The sequence below is a fragment of the Terrapene carolina genome, unplaced genomic scaffold (assembly GCF_002925995.2).
Source record: "Terrapene carolina triunguis isolate 2854851 unplaced genomic scaffold, T_m_triunguis-2.0 Scaffold191, whole genome shotgun sequence".
Taxonomy (NCBI): domain Eukaryota; kingdom Metazoa; phylum Chordata; order Testudines; family Emydidae; genus Terrapene; species Terrapene triunguis.
This window is the reverse complement of record NW_020664542.1, coordinates 916,981-933,444: the sequence shown is the minus strand read 5'-3', so window position 1 is coordinate 933,444 and position 16,464 is coordinate 916,981. Positions and strand designations below refer to the sequence as shown.

At 58.4% G+C, this 16,464-nt stretch overlaps 1 protein-coding gene across 1 annotated transcript in view; it reads right to left on the bottom strand.

Annotated features, from left to right (window-relative positions):
* Positions 1–7,878, bottom strand: part of PTPN7 (protein tyrosine phosphatase non-receptor type 7) — a 13,771-nt gene extending 5,893 nt beyond the window's left edge. The window contains exons 1-5 of the mRNA XM_029912132.1: positions 7,683–7,878; positions 6,669–6,852; positions 5,873–5,957; positions 5,446–5,522; positions 512–649 (exon numbers count right to left, since the gene is read on the bottom strand). Coding sequence (XP_029767992.1) covers positions 512–649; positions 5,446–5,522; positions 5,873–5,957; positions 6,669–6,852; positions 7,683–7,813 — 615 coding nt within the window. The 5' untranslated portion in view covers positions 7,814–7,878. The remainder of the gene's footprint in view (positions 1–511; positions 650–5,445; positions 5,523–5,872; positions 5,958–6,668; positions 6,853–7,682) is intronic.
* Positions 7,879–16,464: the final 8,586 nt, after the last annotated feature.

The following is a 16,464-nucleotide window of genomic DNA, read 5'->3' as shown; positions in this document are numbered from 1 at the left end:
CCCCCTCACTCCGGTGTAAATAAGGAGTAACCCCACTGGGCCCAATCCCCCCCTCACTCTGGTGTAAATCAGGAGTAACCCCACTGTGCCCAATATCCCCCTCACTTATCCCAGTGTAAATCAGGAGTAACCCCCCTGGGGCTCGATCCCCCCTCACTCACCCTAGAGTAAATCAGGAGTGACCCCACTGGTCCCAATTCCCTCTCACCCCGGTGTAAATCAGGAGTGACCCACTGGGCCCAATTCCCCCTCACCCTGGTGTAAATCAGGAGTGACCCACTGGGGCCAAAGGGGTTATTCCAGTGTACAGTGAGAGGATAGTCGAGCCCCATGTTTGGAAAGCTCCAATTTCACAGCAGTTTTGATTCGTCCTCATTCTGTGTACGGTGGTCTCCCATGTCAGGGGTTAGCTGTAGCCCCCACTGCCACCAGCTCTGGGCGGTGGTTAAATGCCACCCGTCTCCCTTGGGTACCGTACAGCCAGCAGGGGCGAAGCCAGCCCGGACCGTACCTCTTTGCCTTCCTTGAGCTTGGTGATCATGACGATAAGCGGCACGCCCTCCTGCCACACCATCTGCCAGAAATCCACCACCGTGTTCAGCATGGGCCCCTGCGTGGCGATGTACTCTCGGGCGTGCCCTGCATAGCCCTAGGAGGGACAGAGAGGGAGAGAGGGCTAGGTAAGAGCTGCATTGGCAGGGACAACAGCCAGGAGTCTCTGGTCTCTTGGCCCATAAGCCACAGCGGGTTGTGGTGGATATGGAAGATTGGTAGTTTTGCTAATTATGCTAATTTAAGCTCTGTAGCAGCACCGTCCTAACCAGCCTCTGCACTGGAGCAGAGAGCTGGCAAAATCATAAGTCCATCAAATGCAACCCAAACAGCTTGCAATGCAGGTGTCTGCGTGGAGCATGCAAAGTCCAATGGATTGAGAGACTAAGCAACGAGGAGGCCCTCGAATGAGCACAGCTACCTACAACAGTGTAAGTAGTAAGGCAAAGAGAGGGACATATTTGGGGTGTCTTTTAAGAATGCCCAATATTAGGCTTGGGCACCCAGGGCAAGAGACGGAGGGGCCCAGCACACTCCGTAGCATGACAATGACTGAAGCTGCATTATTACATATAAAAGCATCTCGCGGCCCGCCAGGGGCTTACCCTGAACAAGCTGTGAACCAAGTTTGGGAACCCCTGCTCTAAGGCCTGGTCTACACTTAAAAGTTAAGTATCAGAGGGGTAGCCATAAAAGTTAGTTCAACATAGCTATGGTGCTCAGGGGTGTGAAACATTACATTTCTGAGCTCCAGAGTTAAGCTGACCTAACCCCAGGTGTAGACACAGCTGGTGTTGACAGACGAATTCTTCCATAAACCTAGCTACTGCTGCTCGGGGAGGTGGATTACCTACATCAATGGAAAAACCTTTCTATGGCTATAGGAAGTGTGCTACATTATGATGCTACAGAGGCACAGCTGCGGCCCTGTTGTTGTGCTGGTGGAGCCATAGTGTAGACATGGCCTAACTATTAGGGACCATGAAGAGACCTAATGCAGAGGGGATGCAGATTATCCCACATCTGTTACTACAGGGTTCTTACACCTACCTATCTTCTAGAACCGGAAGGGACCCTGAAAGGTCATCGAGTCCCGCCCCCTGCCTTCACTAGCAGGACCAAGTACTGATTTTGCCCCAGATTTTACTTCTGAAGCATCTGGTGCTGGCCACTATCTGAGACAGATTACTGGACTAGCTGGACTTTGGCTCTGATCTAGTCTGGCTATTCCTATGTTCTTATCACATGAAAATAATATTTTTTACCCAGGTGGGTGGTGCAGTAATTGATTAACATTTGTCATTTGATTAGCTCTTTCAAGAAGAAAAATCCAGTGTTGTCAACGCTCACAATTTTATCACGAGTCTCATAATATTCAATGTCTTTTCTCCAGCTCCTGGAGTCATCAAAATCTCAGTTTTAATTTGTTTAAAAAGTAGTAGTAAATTTCCAGCCCTCACGATTATGTGGGAAATCCAGAATATATGACCTAAGTGTAACCTAAACACTCAAACCAGGCAGCAAACCACACTTTTTAAAAAATCTCATGGTTTTAAAGCCAATAACTATTTTTTGGGCCCCATGACTCATTGTTTCTGAATGCATGAGGCTGGCAGTGCTGAGAGCCTTATTCAAGTGCTAGGTGTTATTACTGCAGAATGCTAAATTGCCAGGGGCTGTTCTGTCAGAGAAGTGTAGAGAATTCGTCTTTTAGGGGACAGAGGTTGGCAGCTCATAGGAGACACACAGCAAAGGTCTCCGGGGTCTGGCCAAGTTGAGTTCTTATCCCCACCAGCTACTCACTGCAGAAAGTTTTCACAGTGAAACCTTATCTGGAAATAGGCTCATTTCCATGTGGGGGTTGATGTGTCATCAAATGTGTTGGAGAGATCTTTAAAATAGATCATGCCCTGCCAGATATTCAAATATGACACAAATTAGCCAGTTCCCTGCTGTGTTACAGCTATTTTTATGTAGTGGCATAAACTGAAACTATGTACAGTGGGTTTTGTGAAACACTGAAATCAGATATGGAAATGTGTGTGTGTGTGTCCATTTGTGTGTGTGCACAAGGGCAGAATCCAGATATGGAAATATGTGTAAGTGTGCAAGGGGAGGGTATGCACAAGGGCAGTGTGTGTGTGTGTGTGCGCACTGCGTATGGGTAGGGCAGTGATCTCACACTCGGATGGCATGACCGCTGTGTACCTGTGACATGATGCATTTTCACACGGCGATGCAGTGTTACACTGGGTTCAGGCCTGACTGTTGGACTGCCCCATCAAACGCCCCTTGAGACCTTAACGGTCTGCTGCCTGTGTTCAGACAGCTGCATCGATGAGGCTTGCAACCTTACAAGAGACTCAGGTTTGGTGCCTGTGGCCTAGCCACAAGACTGGGAGTCAGGAGTCCTCTAAGTTAAGCTCGACTCTGGCACTGACATACTCTATGACCCTTGGGCAAGTGACCTAACTGTTCTGTGCCTCAGTTTACCCATCCGGCCCACATGGGTGATGACACTGATATAGTATTTGTGAAGCTCTGGGAAGAGGAGACCTGCTAAGTGTTATTATTCTAATCCCTCTCTCACTCGGTAGCAAATCCATTCAGATTCACCCAGGAAATGGGTTCCTGAAGCTCCCTGTGCGGGGTTGGGGATGCTGTGAACTGAGCATGCACCTTGTTGAGGTGCTAATTAAACCCTTGCCCTGCTTTCTCTTGGCCCCCCAAGTTAACTGATCCTGGTGTGTTTCAGTGGGGATCACAAACTGACCCTTACTCCCCCCCTGCAAGTCCCTGTTCCGCTGTTCGTTGCTTTCAAATGTTGGCTCCTATGGAAAATGTTTCACAACCCTGTAAACGCTGGTGAGTGGAGGGTGCAATACTTCCTCTGACCACCAGAGGGCACCGCCACCAAATCAGTCTAAAATCGCACTGCACAGAGGGTGTTTCTGCATTAGTGTTTCCTCCTGTAAAGCTCTGACGCGTTTTTCCCCATTTATGTTCCCCAAGGTACAATAATGCGCTGTGTGTCTGTCGGGTAGGAGACTCCATCTGCTGAACCTCCCTTTGGGAGCAGAGTTCTAGAGAGAGACATTGCTCCCAGCCAGCAAACACACCTCTCTGCTTCCCGGATCCCACCGCTGACACCACTTGGCATTGGCTGAGCTGGTAGTTCTGGGGACCTAATCCCTGGGAAGTGGGTGGAGACCCATCAACTCATGTCACTCAGGCCAATGAGCACATCAGTCACTGCCTAGCTGGGCTGGATCAAACAGGTGAAATAAAAGAATTCCTACTTGACACCCACTTCTCTGAGTCCTCCCCCCAACACCCAATGGAAATTCCCCACCTCGTTCCTGGAGCACGCCAGACCAAGGGGTCACCACCTCAAAAGGGCTGGGATTCCCCCATTAATAATAATACACAGCTCTTCTCTAGCACTTATTATCAGTAAATCTCAAAGCACTTTACAAAGGAGGTCAGTAGCATGATCTCCATTTTACAAATGGGGAAACTGAGGCACAGAGCAAGAGGAAGGTTAGCTTCACAAAGGTGCATTGCAATGCCTTAACGTCTAGGCCCCTGCCGCCCAGGGGAAGTCTCAGCCCCGAGCCAGGTGCCCAGGCCAGCCCTTTCCTGCAACCCCCCACCCAACCACAAAGAGAGAGCCTCCCTCCACCCCACTGTAGGTAAGAGCCTGGTAGATGGGGCCCTCACCTGGGATGTGGGAGAGCTGGGCTGGGCTGGAGCCCCGCTGGCAAGCTAGGCAGGGGAATGCCTCGCTTGAGAGTCCTGTCTCAGTGCTCTGAGCTGCTCGGCAGCATCAGGACAGAGCCATGCCTGCATGCGCCACCTGGCGGAAGCAGGTGCCTACAAGGTTAGGCAGCAGCAGCACCTGAATGTTGGACTTAGGTGCCTAAATCCCTTTGTGAACCTAACCCAAAGTGACCAGCCCCAGCAGCACAGCCTGGAATAGAATCCAGGGTCTCCTGAGGGCCAGTCTAGTGCTCTATCCACTAGGTCACGCTACCTCTGCTGCGAGCCAGAGTGGGGAAACGGTGTCTGGCTAAACCCGTGTGCCTTGTAGACTCAGGGCAGCTGACAGCTCAGTGTCATAGTGTCCCCAAGGGATGGGGGCGGGGCCCCGTTCACTCCCCCTGGGATCCCTGTCATCTAAAAATCATGAGTCAGGTGCCCCACCCCATGAGACTGGCTTGCAAAGGAAAACAGCAAGCGCCAGGCAGGTTCTTTGGCTCCTCTCCAGGGTTAGCAGCCTCTAGGATCACCTTTTCTAGCTCTGCTCTGCAACTGCAGAGGCTAGGAAGGGTTTTTAAGTGAACACTGAGATTGCCACAATCCCAGGCTCCCGGGAGCTGGGGCTTCCCGACACCCCGAACATCGCGAGAGTTGGCAGCCCTGCAGGCAGACTCTGGCTGGCTACCTGTAGCCGTCTGGAGGCCGTGCAGATGGCTCAGGGTCCGATGCAAGGAGCGTGCATGATCCCACGGGCCGCGTAGCACTGGCCTGAGTGATCTACAGCAAAGGGCCCTGTGCATAGGCTTGCAGCAGGGATTGGGGTGAGCCAGCCGGGGCACGATGCTGGAAGGAATGGGAGTGAAATGGCTGCAGCTCTAGCCCCAGGTCTGCCGCTGTGTGACCGTGGATGCAAAGCACCCAGCAGAGGTTTCACTGCCAGCAGCCAGCACCCCCTGGCACACAGGTCTAAACTGACTCAGGGGACGCCACGTCCTGCCCGCCTAAATGCTCGGCCAGGTCTCCTCGCCCAGCCCTGCAGATCAAATCAGCTGGGTTCCCAGTCCCAGGGCTGTGGGCATGTGGAGAGCTCCAGCTCCTGTGGCTCTGCGGGTCTCAGGACGGGCAAACACTCACCTGGATGTAGTTGGCATTGATGTAGTCCTGCTCCTCCTGGCTGCCGGCTCTCCTGAGGCAGACGCGGCTGTGGGGATCTAGGAGACAGAGACGGGATTAGCCCCGGAGCAGTGGAGCCCGCAAGGCAGGACCGACCTCGGCCCGGCCTCCCCTCCCTTGCAAACACGCTCAGTCCCAGGCCCTCACGCCAAGGGGCAAAATCCATCGAGGAACCCGCACGAATGCACAGAGCTCAGTGACCATGGGCTGAACATCGCTCGCCGGGCGTCTAGGAAAAACAGGGGGCAGCTGGGCTGAAACCCAGGGGATGCTCGTTAGGGTGCACCCCTCACTGTCCCAGGACACACGCTCCCAAGCAGAACCTTCTCCAGATGCCCCCGGGCCCTAGCTTACCCTCACACACATAGCGGGAGGGAGCGGCACGTACTCGGGAGGATGGTTTTGTATCTGTCCTTGGAGGCCCGTCCGGGGATGTCCAGCTCCTCCGGGTTGACAAAGTTGGGGGGGATTTTCTGCGAAGGGGAAGGAGATGGCTGCTGAAATCCCTTCGCCGCCGCTCTGGCTGGGCCAGGCTCGGAGAGACGCCTGCTGCCCCCCAGGACTCTGCCAGCGCGACTGGGTTCTGGCGGGACCCATTTTCCGGCCCCTCCTGACACGTTTGTGAGAAGGGCTTGTTGGCAGCGTTTGTTCCTGACCAGGCTACGGAAGGGCCCTTCCTAGCCAATGCCCGGGGCACCTGAGCATAAGCCTTGGGCACCATGCCTGCTCCCACTGCCCCAGGGATGGAGACCCCCGGCACAACCCGCCTGGAATGGGCAGGTAATGAGAGCAGAGACAAACACCCCAGGGGGCAGAGAACACTTCCTGCACATACTAATGATCCAGATTCCCAGCTGAGGAGAGCTGCGCCCCACCAGCACCGGGCCTGCTTCCCCTGTGGGGTCGGATAGCAGCTTTGCCAGCATAGCCCACTCTGCGAGGGCCGTGCCCCAGAGAACCCCACGCTCAGTCCCCTAGATCATTCTGCAGGGGGGAGGGGGGTGCCCAGTCAGTCCCGGCCACGGATTGGGTAGAGCTAGTGCCCTCCCCTGTGAGGTACTGAACACCAGGCTGACGGGTGTGCCCTTGGGAAGGCTGGTGGGAGGGGAGCGGCCTGACTGTGGGCAGGGGGGCACCCTGATGAGACTGGGAGGGGTGGGCGAAGGGCAGAGCCAGCGTCTCACCGAGAACTCCTCCTGAAGCTGTGCCAGATTCCTGGCTCGCTGCTGCAGCTCCACGCCAGTCAGGACGTGGCTGGATGTCCTGAGGAACCGCAGCGTGATGTCCCGGGGGGTGCAGACTGAGCGGATCGGCTCCACGCTCGCCAGCGAGCTCATGTCCAGCACCAGAGACACATTGGAGCCTCTCCTGCAAGGCAGAGCGGCTTGTTGAGATGAAGCTGTGCGCTCCCCTCTTCCCCCCCCCCGCCTGGCCCCCAGGCTGAGTCAATAGGGGTGGGAGTGCAAGTCTGGGCAGGCAGAGCTCTGCAGAGGACACTGTGCCAGGTGGGGCTGTGGGGCTCTAATGGGAGGATGCCATGGGGGCAGAGCAGGGTCCCTGAGGATATGTGAGGGGAGGTGCTGCCCAGGCTCTGGGGCAGGAAGAGCACTTTACCGCCATCTTGGACCCACATGTGACTCTCCAAGGCCCTGGATTAGGGTCAGGCAATTCACCTGCAAACCCAGCCTGGAGCAGCCCCAGCCCGACTGGCCCCCAGCAGCTCCTGCTCCAGGCCCTGCAGCCCCCTAGCAGCTGACTGGGCACCCAGCGCACATAAGAGCCAGGCTGCTGTTGCTTTGGGTATAAAACGGGCCCAATGAGCGTTCTCAAACCATGGCCACACAGGAGCTGTGGTGGGTGCAGACGGCAGCTCCCCACCCCTCCGTCAGGCCGGCACCAGCTCCCCACAGCCCTGGGGCTTGGGCGTTGGATCCCCAAGGATGCCACTTCTCTCCCCATGCTGAGCCCAGCTGGGACGCATTCGCTGGGGGTCCCAAGGCCTGACTGGGGGCTTAATCCAGGGCCTGTCTCCCTTGGGGGCCGGCTGGCGGCTCAGAGCAGCAAGTGGCCTAGAGCCTGCTGTCTCCTCTCCCCGACGCTGCCTGCAGACGCTCTGCCAAGGCGGCTCTGTGCACTGCTCAGAGCCCTCTACCCCGGACGTGGCCTGTAAGGCCCATCGGTGCCTGGCTGCTGCTCACCTCTCCTGCAGCCGCACATGTTTCTTAGCAGAAGGACCGGGCGTGCCGACCTTGTCCATCGCTGCCTGGGCTGCCCGGCCTGACAGACTGGCGCTATGAACTCCAGAGCATGCCGAGCAGTCCTGGACCATGCTGTGCCAGCAGCAGAGCCCTCACACTGAGGCACAGAGGGTGCAAACGGGTCCCAGCGGGCCAAGGCTCAGAGAGGATCAATGAGCCATCGGGGGAAAGGCGTCTGGAAAACACAAAACACCTGCTCAGCTGCCAGCAGGGGCGCAGCAAGGCCCCCTGCTCCTCTCTGGGGCTGGCCAGCGCAGCCTGGATAGCCAGCGGGCAAGTGGCCCAGCGTCGGCCCAGTCAACAGAGCAGAGCATCTGAGCCCACAGCACTCCTGGCAATCAGGCCTATGAGGTGGAGCTGGACTCCCAGGAACGGGCCCCAAACTCAGGTGAAAAGTCTGGCCTAGGTCCTTTGGCTGGTTCCTGCTAGCAGGGCCGGCTTTAGGCACCGCGGGGCCCAATTCGAAGGAGCTGCCGCCGAAGTCCCGCCGCTGTCTTCGGCAGCAGCTCAATCGCTGCCGCAGAGGAAGGACCCTCCGCTGAAATGCCGCCAAAGACAGCGGCAATGATTGAGCTGACGATGACGACAGTGCCGGTACTTCGGCAGCAGCTCAATCGGCTGCCGGTGCCTTTGGCGGCACTTCGGCGGAGGGACCTTCCTCTGCGGCAGCAATTGAGCTGCCGCCGAAGACAGTGGCGGGACTTCGGCGGCAGCTCCTTTGGGACGTTGCGGGGCCCTCTTAGGGGCATGGGGCCCGATTCCGGGGAATCGGCTGAATCGCCCTAAAGCCGTCCCTGCCTGCTAGGGCAGATCTGTAGCCCCCAGAGCGTGAGGGGGGTGGACATGGTGCCGGCACAGTCCAGCTGCAGCCTCTTACCTGGGGGGCACGGTGCCGGTGCCGGCATGGCCCTGCTGCAGCCGCCGCCCCAGGGGTCCCGGCTTCTGCAAGGCGCCACAGCAGCCTTTCCACCCCGATGCTCCCGATGCCGCTTATGGTTGCCCCTCCTGGCAGAACCATGCGTCGCTCCTTCCTCTACACCACCCCCAAACCCTGCCCCAGAGCTAGCCAGAGAGTGACGCTCCTTGCTGCCCTACGCCTTCACCCCCCAGTGCCCCACGGCGCGGGCTGCCGTATCCTCTCGCAGACCCCTGCCCCTTCCCACGGCCAGGCCTTCCCTCCTCCCTCTGCAGTCGCTTACGGCTCGGGCTAGTCCCACGCTCCCCGCTCAGCCTCTGGCAATGATTTGTCTGCCCCTTTGTATCACTTGCCTAGTGACCTCCCCCTCCACCCTCACCGGGTCAGCTCCTCCACTGGGGTAAGTCGCTGTCGCTCCGGCCAGGCCAACAGAGCTGAACAAGTGACCCCAGCTGGGGATCGGGGCCCATCGGCTCTGGGCTCTCTGTGGAGCTGCAGGAGGGACAATGCGAGCGGGAGCGAGGGGCAGTGCCAGCTTCCCTGCCCCTGCCATCAGGAGGGAGGGGAAGGAGAAGGGTACAGGGGGTGGAACGGACCGGGGTAGGGGGAAGAGGGGTAAAGACAATGGGGAGGAATAAGGCTGTAAGCAAGCAGCGGGAGCAACCGTTCCCTGGCACTCTGCTACCTGAGCAATGGGCAGGGCTGGCGCTGCTTCTCTGCCCCAGGCAGCACAGCCCTATGGGCCAGGCTCTCCAGTGCCACGGGGATCCATCCTCTGCTGACACGGGAGCTCTGAGGAGAGAGGGCACCGGCTCAGAGAGATTCCCCACCCCCTCCCCACCACTGCCCCCGCACCAACCGTTGGAGGAAGCTGGCTTAACCATGCAGTTGAGCAAGACGGCATGCCGCCGAGGCTGATTGGCTGGGGCAGCGAGGAGCAACTGGCAAGGCCGCCGGCAGCGGAGGGTCCAGCCTTGGAGAGCACGGGCTTACCCCAGCTGCCCAGCTTCTGGGAGGGTTGAGACTTGGGGGGCTGGCGCCAGAGGGCGAACGCAGGGAAAGCGGGCAGGGAGCGGGGGTGTGAGACAGTGGGCCAGCAGGTGGGAAAGGGCCAAGGAGATGGGTCCTCCCCTGCTTCCTTGCCTCGGTGCATGGGAAATTGCACCGCTTTAACTCAGGCCTGCTCTGCACCCAGGTTTTAGCCATGTCGACTAGGGGAGGGATTTGTTAGCTACACCAATAGCGCCAGACACCATTACATTGGGATAAAGGCGCCTTATTCCCCTTCTTGTACGGAATAAGCGATCCCGGTGTAAACCCCTTTACACCAGGACAAACCCCTTTGTACCGGCACAGCTGCCCCCACCCTTTCATTAGACTGGGAGAGCGACAGCAGGATGTTTGTGTGTGTGGACAAGGTCACAGATTGGCTTTTAAACCAAGACACTTCAGCTGATGCAACCCCCTGCGTGGGCTCCAATTTCAGTTTAAAAGCAGCTTGTTTGGGTTTAGATTAAACCTGCTTGCAGCTGACCTAAGCTAGACTGAAATCAGCCTACTGGAAACCCCACATCTGAGCATCTGTGCAGCCTTTGACGCCGGTTTCACTATTGTCTCTAAAGCCACACCTATAATTAAGCAAAAACAACGAGGAGTCCTTGTCGCACTTTAGAGACTAACAAATTTATTTGGGCATAAGCTTATTCTCTAAGGTGCCACAAGGACTCCTCGTTGTTTTTGCTACCACTCTGATACCTATAATTAAGGTGTAAGTAGAGTAACTTCTATGGCCCCAAAAGAGACACTCCAGACTTCCTCTAAGGGGAGTGAGAGGGGAAACTTGCATGTTCTCCTGTGGACAACCTTCCTTCTTTCCGCCATTTTGATGGAGAGAATCAAGCGGGCTCTGGTGCGCGCTCTCGGGCCCTGGCTAAGGGAAAGCTGCAGCAGCTGAACTTAAATCAGGTTTTAGGCCGGTTTTGTTAGAATGGTGCGCTAGGCTGTGTGGACAGGCTTATTCCACATTAACTAGGCTTAGGTCAATGGAGGTTCCGCCGAGTGGGAAGAGGTTGAAACCAAACTGCAAGCCGCTGCTTTTAGCCTGAAATCTGAGCGTCCACACAGGGGTTAAACCTTAAACTAACCTGGTTGGAGAGAGCCCTAAGCTAGCCTGGTGCAGCTTTCCTGTGCAGACAAGGACGTGTCGCTCTGCTACAATCTGCTGGGTTCGGGGACTAGCCAGCCCCAGGCTGGGGCCTGCCTATCAACCTCACATGATCTGAAATACCGAGGAGCTAGCAATGGGGAATCGTGAGGGAGAGAGATGGAGTCTGGAACAGAGATTGAGGGGCTAGGATGGGAGGTGGGGGGGGTCTATATTTCTCCTTCTCCATCCAATTCCCATGGGTCCTGCAGCACCTCCTGGCTCTCACGGGGGGTGTCCAGAGGCCCTACTCAGCTGGGCCTGGACACAGCCTCGTCATGGGCTCAGATCCTCCTTTGGAACCAGTCCCAGTTTCAGCATAACTAAAAAGCTAGTCTAGATCTGTCCCACGATCCCCAAGCCCAGGCCTCACTATGAGCCTCTCCCCCGGGCACTCCGCTCTTGGCATTAAAGATGAAATCAAGACCAGGTTGGCGGGGCTAGGCCTTGGGACCTCCCCACAGCAAGGGGGCATAGAGGGCAGGACAGCCCAGAGGGATGGGGTTTGAGCAGGCTGTGTCCAAAAGTGTGGGGATGAGGCACTGCACACGGGCAGCTGGGGATGATGGGCCAAGCCGAATCCAGATCCTAACAGTGCCCAGGGCTCATGGGGCTATGGCTGGGACACATCTGTTGTGGAGGGGGCCAGGGTCGCTGTTCCACTTCCCTGTGGCTCACCATGCTGTGGAGGAATGTGGCACCCAGCTTGCCAGGTTTATACCCGGCTCCATGCCAGGGGGTCCGTGCCTGGCTGACTGGGCCCAGGGAGACGGGAGGAGTTCCCCTGCAAACCCCACCGTCCCTGCGTGACAGGCCCGAGGTGCACCTGTTTGGGCTAAGGGAGGGAGGGGCTGAGTTCTGGCCTTCCCCGCTCCTCCCGCCAAGGCCTGTGTGGAGAACCCCACTGGCAGGCCGGGGTGGGTGTCCCCAGAAGAGTCCAGCCTTGGAGTGTGATCACTGGGTAAAGGGCACCAGCCTTCTAATGCTAATGCAGCCCCCCGGCCATCTCCAGACACACCTAGCTAGGAGCACCCTGCCGGTGCCACGCACGGTGAACCTGGGCGCCATGTCGGGACAGGCCCCACCATAGCCTCTGCCTGGCGCTGCAGTCCAGGTCCTAATCCTGTGCCCATCCCCATGGTATCTGTGCTGCCCTGCTCCTCAGGAAGCCACCAAGGCACAGACCCGCCCTACACATCATCTCTGCCCACAGCTGCAGCCCAGAGGTGCCCGGGACCTGCTGCCCACCCGTCCCCAGCTCGGGACCCTGGCTGCCCCATCGCTGCAGGCTAGTTCAAGATCGCGCCGGGTGCTTACCTGGGGCCCTGAGAGGGCCGGCCCCGCGGCTCCTCAGCACTAGGGCTGCGCGTGGTGCATGAGTGGGTCGGGCGCCAGGGTTTGAAAGTGTTCAGGAAACTGCTTATCAAGGAGACTCTGTTGCCTCTGCTGCTTCCTCTCCCCGCTTCTCCCCCCACCCTGCCTGCCGCCCACGCACATACCGGCCACACGCTCCGCAGCTCCGCTCCATCCGGCCTGTGCTAGGCAGGCACAACCCCACCCCTCCCTGGCGAGCTCCCCACGGGGCTCAGGTGGGGCCAGGCCCTGCCCGCCCCTCTGCTGCCCCTGCGGAATAGGGGTCTGCCTGCCAGGGCAGGACATGCTGCCAGAGCGCAGGGGGCAGCGGGGCTGGCCCTGGGGCTGGCCCATGGAGGGCTGTCGTCCTGGCCAGAATGAGGGTGTACCAGCACATGGCCGCCCCAACAGACTCGCTGCAGCTGAGGCCGACCTGGGCAACAGAACAAACAGGCAGGGATCCCCAAGGGGGCATGAGGCGGGGGCCGGGCGGGGGCAGGGCATGGGTTAAGCAGAAAGAGACTTTGCGTCTAGAGAAGCTTCCTGCTCCCCATGCTGTGGTACTGCCCCTCCCCGGTGGGTGGGAGAGGGGTTCACCTGGCCCATACCTACCTGCTGCACGATGACCTGTCTGGCCCTACACAACCCCCCACTGTGCCCCAGAGTCCCCGCAGGGCTGTTTCCAGCCACCACTCCCCGGCCTGGTCTGCATGGGATCCCTCTTCCCCATCTGCCTCTGCCTCGACTGCCGCTGAGTTCTGCCCATGGCCTCAGTCCGGGGGAGGAGGGGGGAACGTGCTGTGCCCCCGATTCAGACACTGCTCTCCTCCTGCCCCCAGCGAGGGTCTTTGCATTCCCTGAGGAGGATTCCCGAGTGCACAGCTCCGTCAGTGCCCGGAACTGGGGTGAGGAGATCGCTTGAGCCCAGCCTCATCGCCTCCTTGCCACGCATCTTCCCTCTAACCAGGAACTTTCCGTCTCCTCCCAGCTCTGAATCCCCAGTCATATTCACAGCCCCTCTCCCTTCCAATTCTGCCTCCAAGGAAACCCTCCTGCAAGCTCCCACTCCTCTCCCCTCCCCTGCCCTCTTAATGGCTGCCCCAAAAGCCCCCTCTCCAGCCCCCTGCCCGTGCTGCTCCTCTTGGAGAGTGAGCCCCTAGCAGTCCCTACCCCGGGAGGGGTGGCACTGGAATCCCCTAGGACTGCCAGGTTTGCCCCCTTTTCCTCCAATTTGGCCAGTGTCAGATCTCACAGTGCTTCCCTCCAATGGCATGCCACCCCCTCTGCCCCCAACCAGGCAGGAAGTCATCCCTAGTCCATATGCGGAGGCCACTGGCCATTACACAGGGAGGCGAGGAGAACTCCCATGAGATCAGTGCTTAACTTCCAATGAGAGGTGCTGGGGCTCAAGCAATTTTTTTAAATTCATAACTGATGCAGCAAGCCCAGGGGTGCTGGGGCTCTGAACCACCAGGCACAGAGGCGCCGGGGCTCTGAACCGCCAGGCCCAGGGGTGCCGGGGCTCTGAACTGTCAGGCCCCAGGGTGCCGGGGTTGGAAGCACCAGGCCCAGAGGCACTGGGGCTCTGAACCGCCGGGCCCGGAGGCGCCAGGGCTCTGAACCGCTGGGCCCAGGAGTGCCGGGGCTCTGAACCGCTGGGCCCGGAGGTGCCAGGGCTCTGAACCGCCAGGCCTGGAAGCCCCAGGGCTCTGAACCGCCAGGCTTGGAGGCCCCGGGGCTCTGAACCGCCAGGCCCAGAGGTGCCGGGAATATGAACTGTCGGACCTGGAGCTCTGAACCGCCGGGCCCGGAGGCACCAGGGCTATGAACCGCCAGGCCCGGAGGTGCCGGGGCTCTGAACTGCTGGGCCCAGAGGTGCCGGGGCTCAGCCCGGGCATGCCCTGGCACAAATTAAGCACAGCATGAGATGCAGGCCCTGGGGCTTTCCCGTCGGAGACCTGCTCCGGGAGCCCTGGCCCTGCATGGTCCCCACAGCACACGCTCCCCGACTCCTCTGTCCCCAGGCTCTTTAACCCGGAGGCTGTCAGAGCTTCACCGTCAGGAGAGCTGTTCTCCCTCGGCCAGGCAGTAGCCACCATTCCCCCTCCTGCCTTTAACCTCCGAGACTTCCCATGGAGATGGCCGTGGCTGGAGAGTGAATTGAGGACAGAGCTCTGCCGACCTAACCCCTGGGGTAGGTGTGACTAGGTCAATGGGAGAATGCTTCTGCCGCTCGGGGAGGTGCAGGAGTTCCTACCGACGGAGCTATCCCTGCGGGCTATCGGCTGTACTACAGGGCTACGCTGGCATAGCTGTGGCACCATAGCCATGCCGCTAGCCTCCCCTTGGTGTAGACAAGCCCGGACTCCCCTGCCCCGGGTCCTCTCCCACCAGCCCCACACACATCCTCCTTCTCTTCCTGGCCCAGCCCCTCCAGCTCTTCCTGTTTATCTTGGCCCAGTCTCTCGAGAGACACACTTTGCTGCTCGCTTCCTTCCTCTCTTCCGCCCCCACCCCGCTGTGCCCGAACATTTGCCTCAGGGGCCCTGCTCCTCACCTTCGAGGTGCCTGGGCCATGCTCTGCAGGAACGCTTCCTGGCTCTGGGCCCTTCCTCCTCCTCCTGGCCAGCAGTCACCTCAGGGATCCCAGACACCCTCTACTCCGCCTTCTCCGCAGCCTGCTTCCGGGATCAGCCGTGGTGCTGGAGAGCTGGAAGAGGCACCAGCGTTGGTGATCTCCGAGCCCTGCTCAGCCCCCCATGTGGCTACCCATGTCACTGGGCTCATAGCGGAAGTGCGTGCGTGGAAGGCCGGGGGGGCGGGGTTATATATTCATTCCTCTCACAGCTTTACAAAGATTCCCATCTCCATTGATCCTGGGAGCTGGGACGAACCCTGCAAAATGCACAAGCCATGATGTAATATTAACCCAGTGCAGAGGTGTGCTGGGAACAGAGCTCCATCACCCGGGCCAAGTGCAGAGCAAAGAGACAGCCTCACCAGGCGGTTGGACTAAGGAAGGACGTGATCCTAGAGCCAAGTGCCTCCAGTGGAACTGCCCCATCTGCAGCTCCTGCTGTTCCTGCCCAGGCTTGGCCATCAGGAGGGCATCAGCTGTTTCCAGCCATTGCTAGTGGAAGAAGTGGGTCTCCCAACAGCCAGGACTGAAAACATACAGCGCTTTGCACATCAGTTTCACGCCCTTGACTTGCAGCCAGAGCTGAAGAGGAAGCAAGGGCAGGTCCATGGATGACCCCTGGCCAAGCAGCCTGCTCCCTTCTGCACCAGCTGTAGGCTTCAGGGGGAGCTCCATGTAGAGGTCATGAGAGCAATCTATTGTAGGAATCACATAGTCATGGCTAATGGAGAACGGGTAGGGGAAGAGAAGGGCAAACCCCACCCCCAATGCCAAACCCCGCACAAAAACTCAGAATGGTTGCTAACATGAGCAGCAGGGAACGAGTTAACGATGTGGCTATTTACACGGCCTTTGTTAGGGTTCAGAGTCAACACCCCAGAGAGATATATGGGGCAGTTCACCCCTATTCTGAGCTTCAAGCCCCCGTCAGTAAAACAGCCCTGCACCGAATCACACCTAGAAAGTTTGCTTGACAACAGTGCGGGCTAGAGCGGCATTTGTTTTTCTTTAGGTGAGATGACACAGAGAGCTAACCTCCGGCACTCTGGCTACCATTGGTGTTCCCAACCTAGGGAACCACACTAGTGCTGCAGCACCAGCAAAAACCCAGTCATGGGCAGAAATGCTCTCTAAGCGCCTCCCCCAATTATCCCCAGCTTCTCTGGACTGAGCCTCCGCCAGCTCGCTCTCATGCAGCTCCTGAGCTCAGCCAGGTGCTGGGAAAGCAAGGACGCCTCTCCATGCAACGGGACTGAAGCAGAGACGTAGAGCGGAGCATCACCTACATGCTGGTGGCATTGTAGCCCAGGCTACTAATAGCCCCCCCCTCCCCCCCACTGGCCTCATGTACGTGACCAAATGCAACCTGAGGCACTCATCATGAGAGAGTCACTGGGTGGATGAACAAATATATTTACCCGCTCCTTCATCCACATCCCCACCCCTATTCCCCTCCATCCCCAGACACATCCCATCCATCCCCAGACATGTCCCATCCCCAGATACATCCCATCCATCTCCATACGCATCCACACACCCATCCATCCCCAGACATCTCCCATCCCTCTCCATATGCATCCACCCACCCATCCATCCCCAGACACATCCCATC